Below are 19,852 nucleotides of genomic sequence, written 5' to 3'. Positions count from 1 at the left end.
AGACTGAAGTGTTGCTTTCTTTTTAAATTTCCGTTGCAATTTAGAAAAATGACGAGGAGCCATGACAACTTCTAAAGTGGGGTGTCTGTGACTGCAGAACCAGCTCAAACTGGTCCTATCCTGTTTCTAACCACCGCTCACCAGTAACACTTTTCAACCCTCCACTGCTCACCCCACAGAACCGAAGGACCAGAACATGACCAGAACCTAAGTGCTGGGATCCTTTAAGAGGTGAAGGGTCCATTGTCCTTGAAGATCTCGTGCTGAAACCACTTAAATCTTGCCCCACAACCTGTATCCAGTAGACTGATTTGAGCCTGGCCTCCTGTCTCCTTGCTGGCTGAACTCACAAATAAAAGCTCTCTCTTTTCTCAAAGCCAGTGCCATCGTATTGGCTTCTATGCACGTCGGGTAGTGACCCCTTGTCCAGTACCAGCTCCATCCAGGTGGAGCTGAATAGAGACCCTGAGTTCCTAACAATGGGATTTAAAAGTAGTAGTAATAATTATTATTATTATTTATTTATTGAATTCCTACTATGTGCTCTGACCCGTGGTAAGCATTGGAAATGCATGATCTTATTGAAACCATGAGTGGCTCTGTGAAGCACAGGCCATTATTATGAATGTTATTCTGCAGATAAGATAACCATGACATGAAGACGTGGACGAGCCCCTCAGGGAAGCCCTCCCAGGTAGAACTCACCAGAGACCCTCCCCACTAAGTTCTCCCCTCTCTCCCACACCAGAATGACCGCCATGCTGGGGCTGAACCACAGCTCTGTGTCTGAATTCATCCTCATCGGCTTCTCCCCCTTCCCCCACCTTCAGCTGATGTTCTTCCTGCTCTTCCTGCTGATGTACCTGTTCACGCTGCTGGGGAACCTGCTCATCATGACCACCATCTGGGGCGAGCGCAGCCTCCACACGCCCATGTACCTCTTCCTGTGCGCCCTCTCCATCTCCGAGATCCTCTACACCTTCGCCATCGTCCCGCGCATGCTGGCCGACCTGCTCTCCACCCACCGCTCCATCGCCTTCGTGGCCTGTGCCAGCCAGATGTACTTTTCCTTCACGTTTGGCTTCACCCACTCCTTCCTGCTCACGGTCATGGGCTATGACCGCTACGTGGCCATCTGCCACCCCCTGCGCTACAACGTGCTCATGAGCCCCCGTGGCTGTGCCTGCCTGGTGGCCTGGTCCTGGACTGGTGGCTCGGTCATGGGGCTGGTGGTGACAATGGCCATTTTCCACCTCACTTTCTGTGGGCCCAATGAGGTCCACCATTTCTTCTGCCACGTGCCACCTCTTGTGAAGTTGGCCTGTGGGAGCAACGTCTCCACCGTGGCCCTGGGCGTGGGCCTGGTGTGCATCATGGCCCTGCTGGGCTGCTGCCTCCTCATCCTCCTCTCCTACGCCTCCATCATAGCCACCATCCTGAGGATCCCCTCGGCTGAGGGCCGGCACAAGGCCTTCTCCACGTGCGCGTCCCACCTCACTGTGGTGGTCGTGCACTATGGCTTCGCCTCTGTCGTCTACCTCAAGTCCAAGGGTCCCCAGTCTCTGGAAGGAGACACCCTGATGGGCGTCACCTACACAGTCCTCACGCCCTTCCTCAGCCCCATTATCTTCAGCCTCAGGAACAAGGAGCTGAAGAGCGCCATGAAGAGGACTGTCCTCAGCAGGCTCCTTCTCCAGAGCTCCGGAAGGGGCTGGTTTCACGGCAGGGAATGTGGTGGGTGAAGACCCTCCAGTCTTCTGTTTGTAAAATGTATATATTTATGCTTCATCAGTGATGATTCCTATATGTGAACTCCCCCTGCCTCCACCCTTAGCAAGTGCTCTGTAAACTCAAGATGTACTCTCCCCCCCCATCAGCCCCCCCACCCAATCTGGTTGACCTTTTTCCTCTTCGATTCACTGGGGTAATGGCCTCCCCAATATTGACCTTGTGTGTCAACTTCTTCCTGTTTCCTGTGCCTGAGAGTGGCATGGAGGAGGGGATGCCCACATCACCATTTGGGGGTATATACCTGCCCCCCGCAGTGGAATTAATGAGTCAGATGGTAACTCTATGTTTAATCATTTGAGAAACTGCTAGACTGTTTTCCAAAGTGGCTGCACCATTTTACATCGCCCCCAGCAGTGTAAAAGGATTCCAATTTCTCCACATTCTCACCAACACGAACTTATCTTTTTTATTGTAGCTATTCTAGTAGTAACTTATTGTGGTTTGATATGAATTTCCCGATGTCTAATGATCTGCATGGTCTTAAATGCTTAACACATATCAGTTCTTCTATTTCACAAAGGAGGCCAAATTAGCTCCATTTTGAAGATGAGAACACTGAGATATAAAGAGATTAAGTCTGCCCTGCCTGAGTGGCTCAGTGGTTGAGCGTCAACCTATGAACTAGGAGGTCATGGTTCGTTTCCTGGTCAGGGCCCATGCCTGGGTTTCGGGCTCGATCCCCAGTGTGGAGCATGCAGGAGGCAGCTGATCGATGGTTCTCTCTCATCATTGATGTTTCTATAACTCTCTTCCTCTCCTTTCCTCTCTGATATCAATAGAAATATATTTTTTTTTAAAAAAAGAGAGATTAAGTCTGTTAGCTAAAAGTCTTGTCCCCGTAAGGGTCAGAGCTGGGGCTCAGAAGCATACACAGAGGAGGCCCATCTTTTCCAAGAAGGAATAAAGATCTAGATTGGAAAGAGAAGACCAATGTTAGCTGGCAGCAATGAAATGAGCCCAAAGCGATAAATATGCTGTTCTCAGGTGGTTAAGAACTGAGGAGACATGTCGGAAGCTCGACAAAACTGGCTGTAGGGTCTCTGGCTGTAGATGCACTGATATGGAAGTGTCATGTTCAAACATGAAGCCGTTTGCCCTAAAGAGAAGTGTGACTCCTTTTAAAGCCAGGTTCCTGGGTTACATGAAGATCTAACATTGTTAATTAGAAGTATCCGGGAACATTCTTTGCCTCCCCTATAAATTGTGAAGGGGTCCCAGACGATAAGACTGTCTCTCTTGAGTTGTCACGTATGAGGGATGTTTAAGTGGTCCGCATGCTGAATGATCACCCGTCCGCTGCTAGCCGAGGGCCACAGTACAAACTGCAGTGTGGTTGACATAGCACTTCATCTCCAAGTCTATTCCCCAGCCCCCTCCAGCTGTCCAGCCCCACTAGCTCCCCGGCTGCTCCTGCAATAAACCAAGTGCACTCTGACCTCAGGAGCCTGGCACACGCTGCTGCTTCGACCAGGAGCACCCTTTCCTTCCTCCTACACATCCCGAGGTCTGACCTTAAGTGGCACCTCCTCAGGAAGCCTTCCCTGATTTCCTGTGCTCTTTAGCTAATCACAGATCTGGAAGCATCTTGAAATATACTGGTTGTCCTGGAAAACAGGTAAGAATGCGTACTGTATGAATTTGACAGAACTGACGGCAAAGGGGGTGTCTGGCTTATATCTGAGTGTGGTTCCCTGTATCATCAGAGAAAAAAACAACTTGTTCTCGTTTGGCTGACCAATGTCAACGCCTTCTGACCTTTAAGTAAACCTTATTTTTACTCCTTTAGTTGGTATCAGTTGTTTTGTACATGGAAAACAGTTTGAAAGGTTGAATCTAGTGAACATGTGTTGTTTCTGTAAGTGGCCTATTCCAGGCCCCACGGCGTGAGGCAGGGCTGTGAAAGTGCTGTATCGTATCCTGTCTTTATTCCAAATGTTGATATGTTATTCATCAGGAAAGTTTTACATTAATTTTGATTTTAAAAATATTTCATGACATTTGACTTATCTTGATCCCTACATTTTTTGGCCCCTTAGATTTGGCAGTAAAGGTGAATGCCTCATTGCCTGACCCCAGATTCCTCCAGACACCACCCCCCCCCCCCCAGCCCCAAAAAGCACCTTGCATTTCTTTTCTCTCAAAGGACCAATAATAGAAGCCATCCTTAGCTTATCCGGGGATGGAAAATAGGAATAAATGCCAAAAGGCCGGTGTGAACAGCCAGGATTTGGGGGTACTGACCCTCCACACCACAGCCCAACCCCTCTGTCCACTAGTGTCCGCCAGCACCTCCCAACCCCCAGAGACCCATCCTCCTTCCCCTCCATTATTGAGCTTCCACTTCCTGAAGTCCCCCACCCCCTGCGTCCCGAGCTGTTTGTCATTCCTGCCTAATGGTCCCCTCTGTGCCACATTCTTTGGTTTCCCCAAGGCAGGGCCAGAGCCCAGAGAGGTGATTAAAGGACCTGCAGAGCAGAGCATGGTTGTTGCTGGGGAGATCTCCAGACTTTAGGGGCCCCACCTGGGCTAATTATAACCCCCCCACCTCAACCCCGTGTTTCTTTGGGAAGCTTGAGAGATGCAGTTGCTGCCTTCACCTCTCCTGTTCTGCTCTTCCCAAGTGTTGACCCCGCCCCCTTGCTTGTGGATGAAAGTCCGGTCTCCCTCAAGGATGTGTCACCCCTGCCCTCCTCTGCCCCCAGACCAGCTGCCTCTGTTCAGCAGCCAGAGGGATCTCTGTGACGGGAGAATATAAAGGGTCACCTCTCTGCTTGTAGCCTTAGGATGCAGTGCAAACCCCAGTGTGAACCCCTCTGTGCTCATCTCCACCTCTGTCCCCAGCCCTCTCAGCTCTCCAGCCCCACTCTCTCCCTGGCTGCTCCTGCAACAAACCAAGCACGCTGGGCCTCAGGAACTTGGTACCTGCTGCTGCTTCTACCTGGAGCACCGGCTCCTACACATCCTTAGGTCCGGCCTTAAATAGCAGCTGCTCAGGAAAGCCTTCCCCGATTTCCCCATCCTGAGTCACCATCTCTACCATAAGCCTAATAGCAACTCCTTTCTTTTCTTCATAGCTTTCATCACAATTTATCATCTATTCATTAGCATGATTAGTGGTTTAATATCCACATCTTCCCCTCTCAAATGCAACCACTGAGGTCAGAGGTCATGTCTAATTAGTTCAACATTGTATCCCCCCAGTGGTGTCTAAAAGAGTGCCTGGCGCAAAGTAGATGCTCCATAAATGCTTCTCGAGTGAATACGTTGTCATTTTTGAACTGCTGATATTTGGGGCTGGCTCCTTCTTTGCGGTACAGTCTGTCCTGAGCACTGTAAGATGTTGGGCAACATCTCTGGCCTTGACCCACTAGATATTATAGCACATTTCTCTCTCCTGCAGTTTGAACAGACACAAACATGTCTTCAGAAACTTCCAAGTGTCCTCTGGGCAGGGAGGAACACCGGTGAGAACCCCTGGGATATAGGAATGAGGGAAGGCCTGGCCGGTGCACCCCAAGCTACAGCAGCCGTGCCCCTTTTCATGTGTCCACGTCTTGAGAGCACTGATATTTGTGCAAATCATTCCATGCAGCACCATGGAAACTTTCAAAGACAGGGAATAGCAGCAAGCCCATCTCTGTACTCCCAGAACTAGCCCAGGATTTGAGACACAGAAGCCCACAAATATTTAATAGATCGATAAAAGCTGGCATGTATCGAGTGCTTACTGTGTGCCAGCCACTGTCAATTGCCCTGCAGAGATGATGCTATTTAATTCTCAGAACTATCCTCAGAAGTGGAGACAATATTATTTAACCCGTTTTCATGATGGGAAACTGAGGCTAAAAGATGAATGTGATTTAACCAAGGCCACTTTGCTTCACCACTTAACCACTTTCTACCCTTTCTGCATTCAGAGCATCTCTCTCTCTCTCTCTCTCTCTCTCTCTCTCTCAAAATTTTATCTTTATTGTTGAACATATTACAGATGTCCCCTTCCTTCCCCAATTGACCCTCTCCCCCTTACTGCCCTCCCCTCCCTCAGAGCATCTCTCTTTATCTTTTGAGAGAGCAAGGTCTCCTTTGCATCTGCGGTGGCCATGGTGTTGAGTCCTGGGGACCATAGAGAGCAGCTATTCCTGGAGAAGGAGGTTCTGGGAGGGGGGGAGACAGGTGAGGAAGCTCAGGTGAAGTAGCCTGCTGGACCACAGCCCTCTTCATGCGGTCCCACTTCTGTGGCACTGATATACGATGAAAACATCAAAGTAGGTGGGTCCAATTGGTCATTCCCTCACCGCACTCCTCTCCCGCTGGGCCTCAGCTCATAAACCAAAACATGAAATGATAATATTATCCTAACTACTGTTTCAACAACCTGGGGGATGAGAAGCTCTTAGGATACTGGAGTGTTTCATTTGAAGAGGGACTAATCCTCATTGGACAGCGGACCCACAAAGCCCACTGCAGGAAGACACTGTGTGAAGTATTGGACTCTGAAAGGATTGACATTGGAAAGCTGGCCCTACAAAGCGTGATCTTGGATAAGCCATGCAACGGGTTTGAGCTTCGGGTTTTCCTCTTTAAACTAAGTGGATGGGAGTTTGCCCTCATCTTCCATTGCGAGGCCGTAATGAGATCCCGTACGTGCAGAGTTAGCGGGAAACATGCTGTGCATCCTACAAAGGAAGATGCTTGGGGCTCCCCAGTTTTCACTGAAATTCCAAATCACCCCACTTCCTGTTAACATGGGATGTTTTTACTGCTTCAAGTTCTAGAGAAAGAATTCAACTTCAGGACAAATGATGAAGAGTTGACTATTCAACTTAAACAGGAATGCACATATTTCCTTTTCTCTAACTTTGGCTAATTTAACTAATTTAGTGCTTGGGCATTTAAATTATATTTTGTTATGTACAATAGTATCACCATAAACTTGTGCCCATTACGTATTATTATAAATTGTTATTTTAAAATAAATGCATAAGTTTATATAAAGAGACGACTTAAGTTTTCAAGGAAACCTTATATATTTTTAAAATATATTTTATTGATTTTTTACAGAGAGGGAGGGAGAGAGATAGAGAGCTAGAAACATTGATGAGAGAGAAACATCGATCTGCTGCCTCCTGCACATCTCCCACTGGGGATGTGCCCGCAACCCAGGTACATGCCCTTGACCGGAATCGAACCTGGGACCTTTCAGTCCACAGGCCGACGCTCTATCCACTGAGCCAAACCGGTTTTGGCAAGGAAACCTTATTTTTTTAATTGATATTACAGGTGGCATATAACATCGTATAAGTTTAAGGTATACAATGTGTTGATTTGATACAGTTATATATTGCAATATGATTATCTCTATAGCATGAACTAACACCTTTATCATGTCACTGTTAGGGTCACTGAAGGAAGAATGCATGAGCCCAAAGAACGCACGAGCCCAACGTGCTAAGGGACTATAAATTTATGAGTTCATCTGGAGACCAGTTGGACTGAGCCCCAAAATAGCGCCAGCACCCAGGGACGGGGAGTCAGAGATTTTAAAGGACTCTAGGCGGGCTTCTTCTTGGAGGAGAATTCTCTGGGCAGTCCGGATCCTGGGAAGATCCGGAGGGAGGGGAGAGATAATGGTCTTAGCAAGTGGAATGTGGCCTTAGCAAGTGGAATGTGGTCTAAGCAAAAGGAATGCCTGTTGTGAAGTGGTCCAAAGGTCAGCTCCCAGGGGAGGGGTATCGATTCAATGGTTTGACCAAACCCAACAGTCACATAACTATAATTTCTTTGTTCGTGGTGGGAACAATTGAGGTCTAGTCTCTTAGCAACTTGGAAGTTCATAACACAGTATTGCTATAACCACTATATTGTGCATTAGGCCTCCAGGACTTATTCACACGGTTACAAATTTGTACCCTTAAACATCCCCCCATTTCCCACAGCCGTCAGCCCCTGGTAACCACCATTTTACTCTGTTTTTTACAAGTTGGGCTTTTTTATGTTCCACATATAGATGATATCATACCTGTATGTGTCATTCTCTTGAATACACATATTTTCAGCAAATTATAAACACTGTGTAGTACAGTCGATCTGAAATTCCCCCTCATACCCATGGTCAGGTAGCATTGCGCCGGTGTGGCCGTGGGTACACCTTTATCCTGGGCTCTGCACTCATTATGTGGTTCAGCAAAGAGTATCCTCCCCCCGCCCCACCCCCCCCACCCCGCCCTCGCCCCACTGGCCCTGGCCCTGAACCACATCACTCTCTAACACAGCAGGCGATTTCTCATGGTGGGACTTGGCCCTTGGAGCTAACTGTAGAGACTTTTCTGTCTCTCTGCAGCTACTCAAGCTTCACACTTACAATGCAGAGGTTTTCTTGACTTTTTCTGTTGTCTTATTACTGTTTCTAACGGCTACTGCACAGATCTGTGCAATGCTGAAATTCAGGGTGCTTTGGTTGCCTCTGCTTAGACTTTTGTAGTCTCACAATACCAATGTTGTGGCCACCTACTGCTACCTAGTGGAGGGTGGGGGTCTGACAGACTCCATTTTTCTTTTCTTTTCTTTTTATATATTTTATTGATTTTTTACAGAGAGGAAGGGAGAGGGATAGAGAGTTAGAAACATCGATGAGAGAGAAACATCGATCAGCTGCTTACTGCACACCCCGTACTGGGGATGTGCCCGCAACCAAGGTACATGCCCTTGACCGGAATTGAACCTGGGACCTTCAGTCGCAGGCCGACGCTCTAGCCACTGAGCCAAACTGGTTAAGGCCAGACTCCATTTTTCTTTGCAATATAGGTTGATGGTAGTGGGAGTAATTAGATCACCCTGGCTTCTGGCAGAAAAAGAACAGATTCCAGGTTTAATGCTACCTGACAAAGCATCCTGCAACAGATTGAAATCCTTGAATCTGACTTTCTCTGTTCTCATCTTATACATACTTCCACCCTGAATACATCCTTGATGCTACTTAACCATTTGAATGTTGCCTGCAAGAGTCTTTGCAAAGCTTAAAACGTGAGACAAATATCGGTTATTATATGTATACGGGGTGCCATTTCCAATGGTAGCATAGGTGACCCAACTCACCTGTCCAAAGAATTCCTCCCAGATTGTCGTATTTTTTTCTGGTTAGAGCTTAGGGAAGAAGGTCTTCTTCATAGCGCTCTTCAGCTCCTTGTTCCTGAGGCTGAAGATAATGGGGCTGAGGAAGGGCGTGAGGACTGTGTAGGTGACGCCCATCAGGGTGTCTCCTTCCAGAGACTGGGGACCCTTGGACTTGAGGTAGATGACAGAGGCGAAGCCATAGTGCACGACCACCACAGTGAGGTGGGACGCGCACGTGGAGAAGGCCTTGTGCCGGCCCTCAGCCGAGGGGATCCTCAGGATGGTGGCTATGATGGAGGCGTAGGAGAGGAGGATGAGGAGGCAGCAGCCCAGCAGGGCTGTGATGCACACCAGGCCCACGCCCAGGGCCACTGTGGAGACGTTGCCCCCACAGGCCAACTTCAACAGTGGAAGCACATGACAAACAAAATGGTGGATCTCATTGGGCCCACAGAAAGGGAGGTGGAAAATGGCCATTGTCACCACCAGCCCCAAGACCGAGCCACCAGCCCAGGACCAGGCCACCAGCCAGGCACAGCCACGGGGGCTCATGAGCACGTTGTAGCGCAGGGGGTGGCAGATGGCCACGTAGCGGTCATAGCCCATGACCGTGAGCAGGAAGGAGTGGGTGAAGCCAAACGTGAAGGAAAAGTACATCTGGCTGGCACAGGCCACGAAGGCGATGGAGCGGCGGGTGGAGAGTAGGTCGGCCAGCATGCGCGGGACGATGGCGAAGGTGTAGAGGATCTCGGAGATGGAGAGGGCGCACAGGAAGAGGTACATGGGCGTGTGGAGGCTGCGCTCGCCCCAGATGGTGGTCAGGATGAGCAGGTTCCCCAGCAGCGTGAACAGGTACATCAGCAGGAAGAGCAGGAAGAACATCAGCTGAAGGTGGGGGAAGGGGGAGAAGCCGATGAAGATGAATTCAGACACTGCTGAGAGGTTGGCTCTGGGCATGGAGGCTGTGCCTGGGTGGAGGTGTGACAGGGAGAGGTCAGCTAGTGGATGGAGAAAGGTCATCGTCTTCAAGGGGCTGCTCTGATCAATGACAGTGGCATTGATCGGGTTCTCACTCTGTGCAGCCTGGGATTCAGTCCTCTACTCATCCTAGTGAGGAAGGTGCTATCTTGATCACCCCCACTTTAAGTATCTTGAGCATACTCATTGGGAATATTGGGGTGCAGAGTCTAATTTTTTTAAGGTGAAGCTGTTAAAATGGCAGATACAGGACTTGAACCCATGGCTGGCTTCTCCAAGGACTATGCCTCCAGGTTTTCTCCTAAAGTGAAAATGTTCCTTCAGAGCAGCCACTTCTGCTCTGCCCTCCCGCCCCCTCCTGCCCCCTTCTCACAGCTTCAGGTACGTGAGACGTCCCTACCCCCTAAGGACAACTCCTCAGACCAGTGTGCGTCTCTAACTTAATAGGAACCAATCAGATTCTTTTTTTTTGGAGTTATCCATGCCACAAATCAGAGGCAGGGGACTGTGTGGGAATAATGTTCTGGTTTTCTCCAGCTCCCACGAGCCGTGTCAGGACGTTCTGAGGCAATGCCACGTCGCCAGCAGACAGAGGGACGTGGGAGTCAGCCAACATGAGTTAGAATCCCTGCTCTGCCTCTTGTATAAACTTGAGAGAGTTTCTTCACCTCTCGGTACCTCCGTTTGCCCTTATCTACCTCAAACGGCCGTGGTGAGAAGTAAATGAGCTATTCCTGGAATGTGACCTGGCACACAGTAGGCGCTACCGATGACCATTAAAACAGTACGCTAGCTGAGCAAAGGTGCGTTAGTCTAGGCTAGTGGTCGGCAAACTCATTAGTCAACAGAGCCAACTATCAACAGTACAACAATTGAAATTTCTTTTGAGAGCCAATTTTTTTAAACTTAAACTATATAGGTAGGCACATTGTTATTAACTTCATTAGGGTACTCCTAAGGCTTAGGAAGAGCCACACTCAAGGGGCCAAAGAGCCGCCTGTGGCTCGCGAGCCGCAGTTTGCCGACCACAAGTCTATGCTCGATAAATAACATCGATTTAATGAGAGCAGTGTTTCCTTATGAAGAACTTACCTATTTTTAAATGATCTTATTTTATTAGGCAGTAAACCACTGATCTCCTTTCTGCCTCTATGGATTTGCCTGTTCTAGACATTTCACATAAATGGGATCAGATAACATAGGCATGTTCTAAAGGTCCATCCATGTTGTAGCGTGTGTCAGTGCCTCATTCCTTTCCACGGCCAAACAATATTTCATTGTGTGGATGGACCACGTGCTGTTTGGCCATTCACGGTTGACGGACATCCGGGCTATCTCCCCTTCTTCACTGTTGTGAATAGTGCTGCTGTGAACATTCATGTGGCAGCTTAAAGCACCTCAGTGATTGCCAGGGGCTGGGAGGATGGGAGAATGTGGAGGGACTGCTAATGGGTATGGAGTTTCCTTTTGGCGTGGTAAAAAGTTCTGGAACTAGACATAGGTGGTGGTTGCACAGCATCGTGAATGTATTTATTGCCACCGAATTGCACTGTAAAATGGCTGACATGGTAATTTTCTCTTATGTGTATTTCACCACAATTTTAAAAACAGGAAAAAGAAAACAGCAAATGCCTCTTACGTGGGCTTAGATCCTCGATCAGGCCCCGAGAGGTTGATACCGAGACACGAAGGAGGGACCAGACACTTTGGTGGCTGGAGGCTGCATTCCCCAAACATCACTGGTTTCCAGAATGTCTTGGATTCCCTCTCCTGGAATCACTTGCATCTTTTCTCTGCTTCTGGGTCAGCGCCTGCCCGTAGGGTCTCCAGAACGGTGGCCCCAGCTGCCCTGCTCAGTCCTGTCACTCTGAGATCTTACAGGGATGGGTCAACGTCAGTGACTTGGAAACAAGAGTCTCCAATGGGCGAGACCAGGGTCGTTGGTCTGTGCTCACAACCCTCCATGCTCTCCAATGTCTACAGCAAGGTTTCTCACCTGTGGAACCCTTGGCACTTGGGGCCATATCATTCTTTGCTATGAAGTGTGTGTGTGGGCGGGGGGGGGGGGGGGGGGGCGCGCATCCCATGCACTGTAAGGTGTTTAGCAGCATCCCTGGCTTCCACCGGCTGCATGCCAGTAGCCCCTGCTCAGTCATGACAACCAAAAATGCCTCCAGACATTGCCATTGTTCCCGTGGGGGGCAAAGTCTCCCAAGGTGACAGGATCTAGAGAGAGCAGCTGCAATCCTTTGGCCGGCTCCCTCCGCCCTGAGCCCGGTTCCTTCCCTTCTCCACCTGCAGATTCCTGTTCATTTTTTAAGATTCAGCTTAAATGTCACCTCCTCTGTGCAGCCCTCCTGGATACTCTCTCCACAAAGCAGATTTAGTCCCTTCTTCCTGGGTGCTTCCAGAACAACAATCCCTGAGTGAGATTTAAAATCCTTGCTCCTAACTGTCATGACCCTCATCATAGTGAGTCCTGTTGGAGACGCAACTGTGACCGCAGAACCAGCTCGAACTTGTCCTCTCCAGTTTCTAACAAGACCCAGAACCAACGTGTAGGAGAGACACGTGTGAACACCACTCACGAGTAACACTGTGAACCCTTCACTGCTCCCCCGACAGAAACAAAGGACCGGACGTGACCGGAACCTGACCCTCAAGCCCTTTCAGGGGTGAAGGGTCCGTTGTCCGGGAGGATCTGCTGCTGAAACCCCTTGAATCTTGCCCCACACCCTGGACCAGGGAGACAGATTTGAGCCTGGCCTCCTGTCCCCTGACCGGCTGAACTCGCAAATGAAAGCTCTTTCTTTTCTCAAAGCCAGGGCCATCGTATTGGCTTCTGTGTGCTTCAGGCAGCGACCCCTTGCTCGGTAACACTATGGACCAGGCACCTGTGCTCATGCATTTCTTATTCAATGTTTACCGAGACCTTATGGAGCATGGGCCTTTATCCCCGCTTACAGCCGTGGACGAGAATCCCACAGAACGCACATCCCTTGCGCAGGGACCACAGCTCCAGACCTGAACCTACATCTGACTGACCCTAAAGCAGCGGTTCTCAACCTGTGGGTCGCAACCCCTTTGGGGGTCGAACGACCCTTTCACAGGGGTCGCCTAAGACCATCGGAAAACACATATATAATTACATATTGTTTTCGTGATTAATCACTATGCTTTAATTATGTTCAATTTGTAACAATGAAAATACATCCTGCATATCAGATATTTACATTAAGATTCATAACAGTAGCAAAATTACAGTTATGAAGTAGCAACGAAAATAATTTTATGGTTGGGGGTCACCACAACACGAGGAACTGTATTAAAGGTTGAGAACCACTGCCCTAAAGCCTATCTCTTTCCTAATTCTCTTTACACTCACCACTGGCTGATGGCTGCTCATGTCAGCGGCCACTTCCAGGACCAGGGAAGTGCCCGTTTCACCATTCATACGCGCCTCCCTCCTCAATTAAGGTCCCCAAAATCCCAGCCAGGAAGGGAGGAAGGGCGGGGAGCGATGAGAAGACAAGAGCCGGCCACGTCCTGGGAGGAGGCCCAGGACTGCCTGTGCCGCCTTGTGAGATGATGGGGATGCGGAATGCAGCTAGGAGAGCCGCTGGTTCATTCTGGAAAAGGTCAAACTATGGAGACAGTACAGAGATCAGTGGCTGCAGGGCTCAGGGGGAGAGGGGAGGGGATGGGCAGTGGAACTCGGGGCCTTTGTTAGGGCGGCGAAACTATTCTGTGTGACACTGTCCTGGTGGACACATGATATTGTGCGTTTGTCAGAACTCACAGGGTGTGCAGCAGCAAGTGAACCTGAAGGTGAGCTGGGGGCGTTAGTTAACGATCACGTGTCAATAAGCCGGTCGTAGAAAGATAAACATCACATGATCTCACTCATATGTGGGATATAATGATCAACATAATTTGATGAACAAGAATAGATCCAGAGACAAATGGTAGGGGCGGGGGGGGTTAGAGAGCAACCAAAGGACTTGTATGCCTGCATATTAGCATAATGGACAGAGACACTGGGGCAGTGGGGCCTTGCCCGGGGTGGGAATGGCTAGGGGGGGAGGCGGGGAGAGGAGGGGTGGCAAGTGGGGAAAAAGAAGACATATGTAAAACTTTAGACAATAAAAAAAAATACATTTCATTTTCAAATTTGAAAAAAAATAATCATGTGTCAATACTGGTTCAGCAGCCGTAACACAGCATCTCACTAATGCAGGATGTTAATGACGGGAACTGTGCGGGGAGAGAGGCAGGCTCTAGGAACTCTGTGCTACCTGCTCAATTTTCTGTAACCCTAAAACTGCTCTAAAACAGTGACAGCAGTCTATTCGTGTTTTTTTTTTTTTAAGTAAAAAACAAAACAAAAGCCATAGTACCATGAGGGGTGTGTGTCCAGGACATCAGAGAGGGCAGTTAACGCCCTGGCATCGGTCCAGCAGGAGAACACCTAGTGGTTCCTCTGTAAGTAGCTGAGCAGAGTGAGCGAGCTGGGAGACTGGGACTTAGAGGCACCCCAGCAGTGAGGCCAATCCCCACCCAGAGACTCGGGGGCCACAGTCCGGGGACAAGTCCTGCCCACACAGACCCCTCGGGCAGGGTTTCCCGACTCGAGCGTTAGGGATATTTGGGGCGGGATCATTCTTTACGGTGGGGCAGGATGTTGACCAGCATCCCTGGCACCAGGAGCATCTCTCAAGTGTGATCATCAAAAGTATCTTCAGCCCTGGCCAGGGGCTCCGTTGGAGCGTCGTCCCAAACACCAAAAGGTTGCAGGCTCGATTTTTGGTCAGGGCGAGTACCTAGGTTTCCAGTTCGGTCCCTGGTCAGGACGTGTGTGGGAGGCCAATCGATGTTTTTCTCTCATCTCTCTCTCTCTCTCTCTCTCTCTCTCTCTCTCTCTCTCTCTCATCAACAAAGAAACATATCCTCCTTCACACATCGCCAATGTCCCCTGGCAGGGTGGGGTGCAGAACAGCCCCTGGTTGAGAGCCACGGGCTAGGTCTGTCTTGTCTCTCAGTCCTACCTGCCCTCCCTGTCTGCCCCGGTTGGGCTGTCTCTTCTCAATGAGCTGATTCCTTTCCCTCTGGGTTCTCCTTCCCATTTCGGCCACCTCCGCCCTCCATGTTCTCTCCCTCTTTTCATCCTTAACTCCTTTCCACGATCCCACCCGTTCCTCCCTTCCCCGTACTCCACACCCTGGGAGGTGGCCGGAGTCTCTCAACCCTGAATCTCTCTCTCCCTGTCCCAGTGCTGCCACCACTGGTTTCTGGCCAGGACACGGAGGAGAGAGACACAGCGTGCTGGTGACCTTGGAGCGGCAGCTCTTCTCGCGGCACTGGACTTTTCTCCCCTGTCCAGTGAACCTTCCACATAAGATCATCAGCATCACATGGCCTTGAAGCTAGGAAGTGGTGCCCTCACTGCTGCCCTCCCCCACCCCCGCCACCCCCCCCCCCCCCCCCCCCCGCCACCCCATAGACTCAACTTGTACGAGGAGCTTTAGAAACAGGGGGCTTCTCTGAGTCCGGGATAGATGCTGGGTTCCTAGGTGTCTCCTGCTCAGGTGAAAGGGAAGGACGGTGGCTTACCTGGGGCTCCAGGCCCGGCACCTGCTTCTGCCTCACCCAGGCGGAAGGCCCTAGCGTGGCATGGCCCTGCGGGTGAGGGCTGGACAGGTGAGGCTGGGCTGCAAGGCGAGGAGTCTGCTGCCCTGAGCATGCCAGCTGGGCAGGGGCTTACCCGAGCCTCACCTGCATGATTTATGCCACCTCTGCTCCTGCCCTCTGCCTCCTCTCACTGTGGTCCTTACGGCCTCTGCTTCTGCTGCCAGGAGGCTGGGGCCCCTGGGGATCCTGCAAGGGAGAGGGTGACCTCGAGGGGACAGTGTCCTCTCTGCCCCTCCCCCCTGCCTGCTACGGGCGGGTCAATTAGCGGAGCTGCTCCGGGGTGAGCAGAGCCCAGCGCTATGCAATTTGGGGATTTGGGGCCCTGGCTGCTGACTTTGGCAGGAGGGCAGCCCTGCCATTGCCCAGGGGGCCGAGGAGGTTGCCTGGCCTGGCCCTCTACCTTCATCGGTCCCCACCCAGGTCATTTGCACAGTTAAATGTCTTTTTAAATATTTTAAAAATCAACAACACACAAATATTTGTTTCTTCTTCTTAAGTAATTGAAACACCACCAGTAAGGCTAAAAGTTATGCAATGACCAGCCATGCGACGCTGCTAATAAACCTGATGGGCATCCTTCCAGACTCGTCTGTATGTGGCGTATGAACAGACACAGACCCCTACAATGAGTGCTGGTGTGGAGTTTTGTTGTACTTTTGCTTTGTTTTTGAGGTAAAATTCATGTACCACAAAACGAACGCTTCAGTGGCATTTAGCACATTCACAGTGTTGTGTAACCCTCACCTCTATCTGGTTCCAGAACATTTCCATCACCCCAAAAGGAGACCCTGTCCCCATTAGCAGTCACTCCCCATCCCCCACCCACAGCCCCTGGCAACCACTGTCCTGCCTTTTATCTCTATGGACTTGCAAGTTCTGTTCTGAACTTTTCACATACGCAGAATCATACAATATGGGTCTTTGGCGTCTGGCTTCTTTCACTCAGCAGCATGTGTTTGAGATTCATCCGTCTCGTAGCATGTGTCTGTGCTTCCCTCCTCTTATGGCTGAGTGATATTCCACTGTGCAGAAGGACCACATCTTGTGTATCCACTCACCATGGTTGTTTCCACCTTTCGGTTATTGTTAATAGTATTGCTGTGAATATTTATGTACAAGGATTTGTTTGAATTCTTTTCAATTTTTGAAAATTGATTTTATTTATTTTTATTTTTTTTAATTCTTTTTAAAAAATATTATAATAAGTATTACAAAGGGTATTACATATGTGTCCTTTTTTTTCCCCCCGCCCTTGACAATCCCCTGCCCTCCCTTACCCCCCAGTGTCTTATGTCCATTAGTTATGCTTATATGCATGCATACAAGTCCTTCGGTTGATCTCTTACCCCCCTCCCTCCTGCCCCCCAACCCTCTCTGGCCTTCCCACTGCAGTTTGACAATCAGTTTGAGGCAGCTCTGCCTCTGTATCTATTATTGTTCAAAAGTTTGTAATGGTCTTAATTATCCATGAATGAGTGAGATCATGTGGTATTTTTCCTTCATTGACTGGCTTATTTCACTTAGCATAATGCTCTCCAGTTCCATCCATGCTGTTGCAAATGGTAGGAGTTCCTTCTTTTTTACAGCAGCATAGTATTCCATTGTGTAGATGTACCACAGTTTTCTAATCCATTCATCTACTGATGGGCACTTAGGCTGTTTCCAGATCTTAGCTATGGTGAATTGTGCTGCTATGAACATATGGGTGCACATATCCTTTCTGATTGGTGTTTCTGGTTTCTTGGGATATATTCCTAGAAGTGGGATCACAGGGTCAAATGGGAGTTCCATTTCCAGCTTTTTGAGGAAACTCCATACTGTCTTCCATAGTGGCTGCACCAGTCTGCATTCCCACCAGCAGTGCACAAGTGTTCCTTTTTCTCCACATCCTCTCCAGCACTTGTCGTTTGTTGATTTGTTGATGATAGCCATTCTGACAGGTGTGAGATGGTACCTCATTGTCGTTTTGATTTGCATCTCTCGGATGATTAGTGACTTTGAGCATGTTTTCATATGTCTCTTGGCTTTCTGAATGTCCTCTTTTGAAAGGTGTCTATTTAGATCCTTTGCCCATTTTTTGATTGGATTGTTTATCTTCTTTTTGTTAAGTTGTATGAGTTCCCTATAAATTTTGGAGATTAGGCCCTTATCAGATATGACGTTGGCAAATATGTTTTCCCACGCAGTGGGTTTTCTTGTTTTGTTGATGGTTTCTTTTGCTGTGCAGAAGCTTTTTATTTTGATGTAGTCCCATTTGTTCATTTTCTCTTTAGTTTCAACTGCCCTAGGAGCTGTATCAGTGAAGAAATTGCTTCGGCATATGTCTGAGATTTTGTTGCCTTTGGATTCTTCTAGAATTTTTATGGTTTCCTGTCGTACATTTAAGTCCTTTATCCATTTTGAGTTTATTCTTGTGTATGGTGTAAGTTGGTGGTCTAGTTTCATTTTCTTGCATATATCTGTCCAATTTTCCCAACACCATGAAAATTGATTTTAAAGAGAGGAAGAGAGAGAGAGAGAGAGAGAGAAACATCGATGTGAGAGAAACATTCATCAGTTGCCTCCCATGCATGCCCCAACTGAGGATCAAACCCACAACCTTTTGGGGTACAGGCCGATGCTCCAACCAACTGAGCCACACGGGCCAGGGCTCGACATTTATCCATTTAAAGAAAGTTAGCCAACCTCTTAAACTTTAACCTACCAAAAAATATTGTGCAGGCATTTCAGGTTGAGTTTTAACTTTCTTAAAGATTTTTTTTTAAGAGTAGTTTTAGGTTCACACCAAAATTGAGAGCAAAGTGCAGAAATTTATACCTCCCCCCCACACACACACACACCATATGCACAGTCTCTCCCATTCTCACCACGCGCCCCCCAGTGATACATTTGTTACAGTTGAACCTATACTGACACATCATCATCACCCAAAGTCCATAATTCACATTATGAGTCACTCTTGGTGTTGTGCATGCAATGGGTTTTGACAAATATATAATGAGATGTGTCTATCATAGTTTTATAGAGTATTTTCGCTGCCCTAAAAATCCTCCCTCTCCCCTAACCCCTGGCAACCATTGATCTTTTTATTGTCTCCATAGTTCTGCCTTTTCTAGATTGACATATAGTTGAAATCATATGGTCGGTAGCCTTTGCAGATGGGCTTCTTTCACTTATTAATATGCAATTAAGGTTCCTCAATGTCTTTTCATGGCTTGACAGCTCATTTCTTTTTAGCATCGGATAAATTCCATCATGTAGATGTACTACACTTTATCCATTCACACCGAAGGACATTTGATTACTTCAAGTTTTAATAATTATGAAAAAAGCTGCTATAAACATCCATGTGCAGGTTTTTGTGTGAACCTATGTTTTTATCTACTTTGGATAAATACCAAGGACCACGGTTGCTGGATCATATGATGACGTTATTTTTGTTTTTTTTAAGACACCACCAGACGGTCTTCCAATGTAGCTGTACCATTTTGCACCCCCACCAGCAACGAATCAAAGTTCCCGTTGCTCCACATCCTCACCAGCATTTGATGTTGACAGTGTTCTGGATTTCAGCCATTCTAATAGATTTGTAGTGGTAAACTCATTCTTAATGACTAATTGTTCCAGTATGATTTAATAAATAGGCCACTGACTTGAAATGTTACCTTATTTAATATAATAAGTTTATTTATACACTAGAGGTTTGGATTCGTGCACTGGTGGGGTTCCCGCGGCCTGGCCTGTGTCCTCTTACAATTCGGGACCCCTCAGGGGATGTCGAAGAGCTGGTTTCAGCCTGATCCCTGCAGGCCAGGCAGAGGGACCCCACCTGTGCACGATCGGGGCTGGGGAGGAACTGCGGGAGGGCTCCAGAGCGTGTTCAGCCCCTTTGCCCAGTCCCGATTGGCTGGACCCCAGCAGCAAGCAAACCTACTGATCAGAGCGTCTGCCCCCAATGGTCAGTGCACGTCATAGCGACTGGTCAAATGGTCAAACGAACAGTCGGACACTTAGCATATTAGGCTTTTATTATATAGAATAGGTGTGAGAGAGACTTGGGAATAGAGAGGAGGAAAACCACTACCCTGGAAAGATCTAGAACAGTGATGGCGAACCTATGACAAGCGTGTCAGAGGTGACACGCAAACTCATTTTTTTGGTTGATTTTTCTTTGTTAAATGGCATTTAAATATATAAAATAAATATCAAAAATATAAGTCTTTGTTTTACTATGGTTGCAAATATCAAAAAATTTCTATATGTGACACGGCACCAGAGTTAA

The 19,852-nt window shown here is 48.5% G+C and overlaps 2 protein-coding genes across 2 annotated transcripts; one reads left to right on the top strand and one right to left on the bottom strand.

Moving 5' to 3' along the window:
- Positions 1–749: 749 nt before the first annotated feature.
- On the top strand, positions 750–1,742 carry LOC139009923 (olfactory receptor 10H2-like). The gene has a single exon (XM_070414038.1). The coding sequence runs from the start codon at positions 750–752 to the stop codon at positions 1,740–1,742; it is 993 nt and encodes a 330-aa protein (XP_070270139.1).
- Positions 1,743–8,928: 7,186 nt separating this feature from the next.
- On the bottom strand, positions 8,929–9,861 carry LOC139009922 (olfactory receptor 10H1-like). Its single transcript, XM_070414037.1, has one exon. The coding sequence runs from the start codon at positions 9,859–9,861 to the stop codon at positions 8,929–8,931; it is 933 nt and encodes a 310-aa protein (XP_070270138.1).
- Between the last annotated feature and the right edge of the window lie 9,991 nt (positions 9,862–19,852).

Source organism: Myotis yumanensis, unplaced genomic scaffold, assembly GCF_028538775.1.
Source record: "Myotis yumanensis isolate MYYU_CA2020_CCGP unplaced genomic scaffold, mMyoYum1.0.hap1 SCAF_5, whole genome shotgun sequence".
NCBI lineage: Eukaryota > Metazoa > Chordata > Mammalia > Chiroptera > Vespertilionidae > Myotis > Myotis yumanensis.
The sequence above is the reverse complement of the archived record's forward strand: the minus strand, read 5'-3'. Positions and strand labels throughout refer to the sequence as shown.